Source organism: Alligator sinensis, unplaced genomic scaffold, assembly GCF_000455745.1.
Source record: "Alligator sinensis unplaced genomic scaffold, ASM45574v1 scaffold866_1, whole genome shotgun sequence".
Classification (NCBI taxonomy): domain Eukaryota; kingdom Metazoa; phylum Chordata; order Crocodylia; family Alligatoridae; genus Alligator; species Alligator sinensis.
The window spans coordinates 28066-36652 of NW_005843561.1; the positions used below are offsets into that span (position 1 = coordinate 28066).

The 8587-nt window shown below is 42.2% G+C and overlaps 1 protein-coding gene across 1 annotated transcript in view; it reads left to right on the forward strand.

Moving 5' to 3' along the window:
- Positions 1 to 6: 6 nt before the first annotated feature.
- Positions 7 to 8587, forward strand: part of YWHAQ (tyrosine 3-monooxygenase/tryptophan 5-monooxygenase activation protein theta) — a 36021-nt gene continuing 27440 nt past the window's right edge. Inside the window, exon 1 of the mRNA XM_006038943.2 lies at positions 7 to 383. Within this exon, the coding sequence (XP_006039005.1) occupies positions 90 to 383 (294 nt within the window). The 5' untranslated portion in view covers positions 7 to 89. The remainder of the gene's footprint in view (positions 384 to 8587) is intronic.

The following is an 8587-nucleotide window of genomic DNA, read 5'->3' on the forward strand; positions in this document are numbered from 1 at the left end:
CTCCCCCCGCAGGTGCTGAGGCGCGTTGTCCCGCGGACGGTGTCGTAGCTGAGGCTCCCTCGCCCCTGCCCACCCACCTGCCCGCCACCATGGACAAGACCGACTTGATCCAGAAAGCCAAGCTGGCCGAGCAGGCCGAGCGCTACGACGATATGGCCACCTGCATGAAGTCGGTGACCGAGCAGGGTGCCGAGCTGTCCAACGAGGAACGCAACCTGCTGTCCGTGGCCTACAAGAACGTGGTGGGCGGGCGGCGCTCGGCCTGGAGGGTCATCTCCAGCATCGAGCAGAAGACGGACACCAGCGACAAAAAGATGCAGCTCATCAAGGACTATCGGGAGAAAGTGGAGGCCGAGCTCCGGTCCATCTGCACCACCGTGCTGGTGAGTTCGGGGTGCCGCTTGCTACAGGTTGGGTGCGGGGGGAGTGGTCCAGGGGTGGGTGTCATGTACTGGGGGGCCCTGCCTGAACAATGCAGCAAACCTGTCAGACCCAGGGGTGAAGTGTGAGGAGGGGAGATAAGCTGCATTGCACTCTGACACGTGTGGGGGGGGTGGTTCATGAGAGCCACATGCAAGGCACCGACCGGATCAGGGATGGCAGGGGGATTGGAGCTTAGGTGTGCCTGTGCCTTTGTATTGATAATCTTCTGGGTGGGGAAAGGAAGACGGGGAAACTGTTCTCCTTCCCCTTTTGGTATGGGGTTGATAGTCTGTGAGCACCCGGAAGGCTGGGTGTGGTACCCAAACTGCTGCAGGGTGCTGCACTGGCAGTTACGGAAAAGAGATGGAAGAGTAGAACACTTAAATGAAGCATGACTGCTCTGTGGGGGGGTCGTGAAGTAAAATATGTGATATGTGGCACGCAGCTTCTTAACTGAAGACATAAATGCAAATCTGCAGAAAACTGGCTGTTGTCACGTGCAGGTATCCTCTTCGCATTGCTTTGTTCCATGGATGCAGTAATAGTGGAATAATGTGGAAGTTGAAAAGGTCTGGAGCCTGTGAGAGGCTGTGGATGAGCGTACGGATGCCAGGAATAGCTGTCTGGCTCCTTAAACAGTGCACTAGACTTTTTTTTTTTTTGATGGTGCTAATATGCTGCATTGTGGTAGGGGCTGAATTTGTGTCAGCAGTGCGGAAGGCGCACCGCCCTGTCATACACAATCAGCGTAAGTTCTGGCTGCACAAAACTAGATGTGTAATGTAGTTTAGAGTTTATAGCAGATAACCTTGACCACTTCATTAGAACTAAAATAATAGCGGCTAGTACTGTAGGTATGTTAGGACAGGAAGAGGTGAATAGCACATTCTTAGGAAAAAAAAAAAAAAAAAAAAAGAAACAAAAAAGAAAATTACTATTTAATAAATCATTAACACTGCCTAAATAGTGCTAGGAGACCTATATTTAAAGCTAACCATCTCAATAATAATTGAAAATCAAATTAAGTCTGGAGTTCCAGTTCGCTGACAAGGTGCCCCTTTCTAGATTTGTCCTGAAAATATCCATGTGCTTTAGTCTGCGCTTCCTCTTAGACCAATTTTAATTCAGGAAGAAAATTTTAATGCCACAAAGCATTCTTCAGATGCCAAGTTAATAGTTTCATCTTCTGCAATTATAGGCATAGTTAAACTTGTTAAATCTTTACCTTTTTTTTTTTTTTAATAATACCACAACTCATGTGAAGCATGGGTTTAGACTGATTCTTGTTTCATGTGACAATTCCAATCGGAATAGTGTTGTGTTGCCAACATTTGTACTACTAGGGTTCCTCTTGATTTTTATCTTCCTCTCTGTGAACCGGTCTACCTAGCCATCAGTTTCTTAGGACTTGTGCATACAACCAGTTTTTCAGACTTCTTAAAATGTCCCTCATGCCTGCTTCTGTCAAACTGAATTCTCAAGAAGAGGTTACATGCATTTAAACCATTTTCAGTGTCCTAGTTGCTATGTCATATTAACAGAAGACACTCTGCTGCTCTTAGGAGTTCGGGTTGCTCTAGAAGTGAGTAGCAGCGAGCCATTTTAGCCCCTGCAGGCTAAAATTACTCCGGTTTTGGCAACTCGTGATGAGCAATTGGTGTAGCCACACTAATGAAATTCCTAATATGGGGGGAGGAGGGGAACAATCTTACTTGCCCTGGCTGAGCTTACCCCACTACTGCTGCATTTTTTTGTTTCTTGCTGCACTCAGCTGAGGCTTGGCTGGCAGCTGCCTGCTCTCACAGGGCCCCTAAGACTGCAGGAAATAGGGAAGACTGAAACCTATGAAGTGGCATGCTTTTCCTGTTCCACAATCAAAGATATGTATCTTCCTGTAGTGGGAGGGGGTGTCTGCTTTCTACTGCATGAACTGAAACTGCTGCTTTCCCTCCCAACACCATCTGCAGTCCCCCATTCTGTTCTTCTTTCCCTTTCTTCTTGTCTGCCACTACTCTGCTCCATGAGTCAGCAACAGAGAGATTGAAACTGTCATTGTAAAGAACAAATTTTCCAGTGCTTACACATTAAACAGAGCAGCAGCAAAAAGTGCTCTCAAGAGCTGCCCTCTGCTCACCAAAATTTTAATTTGTTTAAAAGTAAACTGTTATCCATAGACTATTACCAGGGTAGGAATTGTAGCTAAATCTCAAATAGTAAAGTATCAGCACAATACATCAAGAAATAACTAAAAGAGTGGTATAAAATGGTTAAGCAAAATCACTGCTGGCAATTAATGTGGAAAGGTTGCTTCTCAGTCTCCAGTGTTCTCATTTAACAAGGGTGGATATATGTTGGGTGGAGCATGTGGCTGCTGTTAGTCATGTTGCTAACAAACAGATTTAAAAAAAGACTTATAAAAACAAGCTTTTTTTTTTTTACTGTATGGCACAGCTTTCTGAACATGAAGTTGTGAGATGTTCTACGAATCTGCACTTCAAAACACTTAGCAGGATTTCTAGATTGTTAATTAATTGCTAACTAAAATGCCATGACAGTGGGTCTGCCATTCTTTTTGTTGTTGTTGTTATTACTTTAAAGACTGCTCCTGGATGATTTCCCAAAAATCTAGAACTCTTGGTTCAGATTATACCTTTTATTAGACCAACTGAGAAATTAAAACTTTTTTTTTTCCTGCAAGCTATCAGGCTCAGGCAAAGTTAAAAATGGTAGAAAGTCCCCATATATAGGAAATAAACTCAAAGTGCACAGTAAATGTTGCTCTATCTCTTGGCCATCCTAGAATGACCTAGAAACTTAAAGTTTATTTTCTACATATGGGGACTTTTTACCATCTTTAACTTTGCCTGAGCCTGATGAAGGGTGTGTAAGCCTGAAAGCTTGCAGAAAAAGATAATTTTTTTTGCAATTTCTCAGTTGGTTCAGAGATGATACCTTTTATTAAACCAAGAGTTCTAGATTTTTTTGCATTTATTTTTGTCTCAGACCAGCATGGCTACCAAATACATCCCTGGATGACTTTGAAAGATACTATCCATCAGCTTTCCAGGTTTAAAAGATAACTGATCCAGACACTTCCAGTACTGTGTAGCTGATGGTAAGGTTTAATTTGGAATTTAAGTTTAATGTAATCTCTTCACAAGCCATTCACACGCATCAGAGGGATAGATATGACCCTTTGGCTGGTTCTGGGTCATAAAAAGATGCAGTTTTATTGAGGTGAATTTTAATTGATAAGGTGATCAGTCCTTATGGGAGTTCTCAAATTGTTACCCACAACTTTCAATAAAGCAATGAAGTACTTACCTCTTCATTCAGCGGTACTTAGAAAATGGAGAGAACAAAGCATAGGCAGACAAGGTTCCTTGGGTGAATTTGATACCTTTTATTAGACCAACCCAAATAGTTGGAGAATAGTTATTAAGCAAGCTTTCGGGTTTAAAAACCCTTCGTCAGGCTAAGGAAGTTTCAGCAGTTGGTGTGTGCTCTTCCTGGATGGAACGAAAAGTAAAGAAGCCAGAGGCTGGGCTGGGGAGTTAGTTGCCAGGCAGATTATAATGTGTCAAAAATCCAATGTCTAAGACAGAAAGACCACACACCAACTGCTGAAACTTCCTTAGCCTGACGAAGGGTTTTTAAACCCGAAAGCTTGCTTAATAACTATTCTCCAACTATTTGGGTTGGTCTAATAAAAGGTATCAAATTCACCCAAGGAACCTTGTCTGCCTGTGTCCTTAGACCAACATGGCTACAACCTACACCCATGAGAACAAAGCATGGCATTTTCAAAGGCACTTAAGTGATTAAGGAGCACAAATTCTAAATCACTTAAGTGCTTTGGAAAATCTCCCATGCCCATCATCTCTGGATTAAAAATGGAAATTTTAATCCTGTGTGTGTGTGTGTGTGTGTGTGTATCCTTTTTATTTTTAAATCAAGATATTTGAGGAATAAATAGAATTTAGTTTAACCTAAGTTTAAACTATTTCATTTTGGTAGATTAGCTCTCAGTGTATACTAGTTACAGTTTTCCTATGTACTATAAAAATAGGTAGAGTAAAATTTAAATTGCACGCTCTGAGCTCTGGCATAGGAGTTGCTTCATCCTGTTGCCTAGTGACTTCATGTTCTTCAAAAATGAAATTCCTTCCAACCATGCTATTTTGTGTAGCAGAGCATAAATCACAATGGTTGCCGAAAACCTTCTGGTCACTTGGTGTCAGATTTGATTTACAGCTTCAGGTTTTTTGGAAGTGTGTGTGGAAATCTTTATAGTACTGCAGGCTTTCCTGTGATACCTTTTATCAACTGCAGGTCCTAAATATTTCAGCCTTTGAAGGACATTATCAAATCTAAAAGATTTTTTTCTCATATGTAATTCTTTTTTATCTTTACTTTTTACTTTTTGCATTTGCTTAACTCTGTGTGTGCTACGTTTTGTTTCCAGTTTGCTTGGGCTTTTCAGATACCAAGAGGAAAGTTTTGTGTTTTTTTTTTGAGGGTGGGGGAAGGAGGCTGTAAGTGAATGACAGCCTCGGAAAGGTGTAGTACCTCAGACTACAACTTGCTCCACTTATTTATGCATCCTGGTAAGTGCATAATTCACTTAATTGCCCAACACAATGCTGGTCCCATTCTGTTACCAACTGCTTATTTTGTAACTGCTGTGCAGATAACTGGTGCTTGTTAAGTGCTGCTTAAATTTATAGGAATTCATTTGGCCCCACTGTCTACTTTTTGTAAGGCTTCTGAAACAACTTTGGCAAAATCTAGTCAATTAAATTCCAGTGCTTCTATTAGATGCATAAGGCCCTCCTAGAAACAAGGTGAGGCACCTTAATGTGGTATTTAAAGTACAGCCCAAGCTGTTCTATAGTTAATTAACATTATTTATATTGAATTTGGTAAGCACACAGGCTTCGTTTAAGTGAATAGCCTTGGTACTGAAAAAGAATTCTCTGCACTTTTTAGATATTTGAAAATAGCTACCTTTCAAGTTGATTGCTTGCTTATGATCTTTGTCTATTACAATTTGCAAGACTGGTTAAATTTAACTTCTGTTAATCAGTCATGCAGTGAAGAACAGATACAGTAATCCTCAGACTTGTTAAGACACAATTGGTTCCTGATAACTGAGTCTTAAGTTGAAACATAATTCGAAACCAAGTTTCCCATAAGAACCAATATTATAAAAGGGGGATTGGTTCCTGAACCAAGGCCCGATACCCTATTTTCACCAAAAATAACCCAGAATTTTGTACTCAAATCGATTTATAGATGAGTAATATAGCTACATTATTGTATTTATATTGTAAATAGCAATCATATTGATTTGGAAGGACGACTTTGAGATGATTTGCTAGACTTTTTGAAGAGCTCTTGGTTGGACGTTTTGAAGGGTTCTTGGCTAGAGTCTTCTCAGGAGTCTTGTCTGCTTTCTTAAAGAAAGTGTCCAAGGAAGTTTGGACAGATGTTCTCCAGGGAAATAGGTGACGCAACGAACTTGTTCACTGGCGTGGCATCGCATAGGGTCAAGTGTTGTAAGTCAAAACTAACGCCAGAAAGTTGAAACAGGGTGTCCATTTATAAAGGTTGTAAGTGTGAAACGTTGTAAGTCGAGGACTGCCTGTATATAGTTTTGCCTCTTCTTTTTCCCCTTTTTCTTTCTGTTCCCTGTTTTTCATCTGGTGTTTACGTTGCTTATGTGAGGACTGACCTGATTTCTTACCAGGTTAAAATGGTGGCTACTATCTCAACCTCTTGTGGGCTAAGTTCAATTATATTGTTTTTGTTAGAGGCCATTATGTAATTGTTAGAGCCCTGTTATAACCTTACCTATACTGCTTAATTACATGCCCTGCAGTTCTCGGCAACAGAAGTACCCTGAGACAAGAGAGTATATAGGGTATGTCTAGATTACTTCTGTGGCTGTCCCAAGACTGCTGCCAAGAAGCAAGCTTATGCTCCATATATGGTTGTCTTTAGGCTGGTGCTGGGTACATTTGCCTGAGACCTGATATCCTTAGAGTATCGTGGACCCTATGCCAAAAGCTACGCAGCATTTTTCAGCAAGAACTAGATGTTAAGCAGTGGAACTAAGTGGGTGGGGTTCGTGTCTCCATGATGGTCTTGGGACAACCACAGAAGTGATGCCAACATATATATAGTGAACTAAGAATTTTAGGACAGGGCCTGTGGTACTGTACTTTATGCCTAGACATAACTGCTCTTGCAGGCTCTCCCATGCTTCTTTTAATCTTCATTTCTATCAGCCTTTGCTGTGAATCTTAATTACTCAAAGCAGATGTAATATGCAATATAATGTGTGGTAAGGAAAGAGGGAGAAAATGGACAGACAAAAGAAAAGCAGGCTTCACCTCAACTGTTAGTACTGCAATTTTTATACCAGGGGCCAGTGTACTGTGTAAGTATTGGCACTTCCATTTACTTGATTACCAAACTAAAAATTATTTTGCAGTGTTGAGTCTGTATTTAGTCTTGGTTTCCAGGTTTTTTGTTTTTGAGGCTTTTCTTGTTGTCCATCTGGTCGTGTGTGTCCCGTCCCGTGTCGTCCTGCCCCCACCCCCACCCGTCTCCCCCTCTCTTCACTCTGTAGATGAATGGGTTATTGTAATGGTACACTTCAGAACTTAGATTTCTAAGAATGACTGGAAAGTTTTTAGTCCTGATCTTATATTAAAAAGCAAACAAACAACCTATCAAAAGTATTATGTTTTCAGTGAAAATTAGTTGGGCGCTGTATTTAATGGCATTTGGTATGGAACATTTGCATTTTTGGTTCCTGAAGTCTTACTGGACTGACAACAGCCTTACCAGGCATATAATATACCTGGGGTTCTTTGAAGCCCTTTTCAAGAGTGCCACAGGATGCCATCCAATGTTAGCACTGTTACGTGTACAGACATGCTTCACAAAATAAACCTAGGGATTTCAAACAGGAATCCATACTGTCAAAACCATCCTGACCTGTTGTGGTTTCTCTGGAGTTCTTTGCGACACAAAAATTGTTCTATTTTTCTGTAGTCTAAAAGTGAGTGAAAACTAAGAGCTGGCATTTTCCAAGGGGTGCCTCAGGCACCTTGGGGCTTAAAGCTTGTGAACTTCTGGAATAGACTTTCAACAGAAATCCTCATTTCGCTTCATCGTAACAGGATCTTCAGTGAGTTTTATAAGATACTCTAACTTTTCTCTTGCTCAGAAATGATTTCTCTCTGTCTTATCTGGTCTGACTAAGCATTCTTTTCTCATTGGTGTGATTTACCTCCCTGGAAATTAAATTTCATGATGTCTAGGCATAGCTCGAAAACAAACACGTCAGGAGACTTGAATTGTGTGTGTGTAGAGATATACGGAGTAAAAGGAAGGCCCAGGGAGGAATAGGACCCCTGCTAAATGGGCAGAAACAATTGGTGATGGACAGGGGGGACAAGGCTGAACTCCTCAACGAGTTCTTTGCCTCAGTGTTCCTAAGCGAGGGGCATGACAAGTCTCTCACTGGGGTTGTAGAGAGGCAGCAGCAAGGCGCCAGACTTCCATGCGTAGACCCTGAGATGGTGCAGAGTCACTTGGAAGAACTGGATGCCTTTAAGTCGGCAGGCCTGGACGAGCTTCATCCAAGGGTGCTGAAGGCACTGGCCGACATCATTGCAGAGCCACTGGCAGGAATATTTGAACGCTCGTGGTGCATGGGCCAAGTCCCGGAGGACTGGAAAAGGGCCAGTGTGGTCCCCGTTTTCAAGAAGGGGAGGAAGGAGGACCCGGGCAACTATAGGCCAGTCAGTCTCACCTCCATCCTTGCCAAAATCTTTGAAAAAATTATCAAGACTCACATTTGCAAGAGACCAGCAGGACAAATTATGCTGAGGGGAAACCAGCCTGGGTTCGTAGCAGGCAGATCGTGCCTGACTAATCTAGTCTCCTTTTATGACCAGGTAATGAAATGCCTGGACACAGGAGGAGGGGTGGATGTCATGTACTTAGACTTCAGGAAGGCCTTCGATACGGTATCCCACCCCATACTGGTGAACAAGTTAAGAGGCTGTGACTTGGATGACTACACAGTCCGGTGGGTGGCGAATTGGCTAGAGGGTCGCACCCAGAGAGTCATGGTGGATGGGTCGGTTTC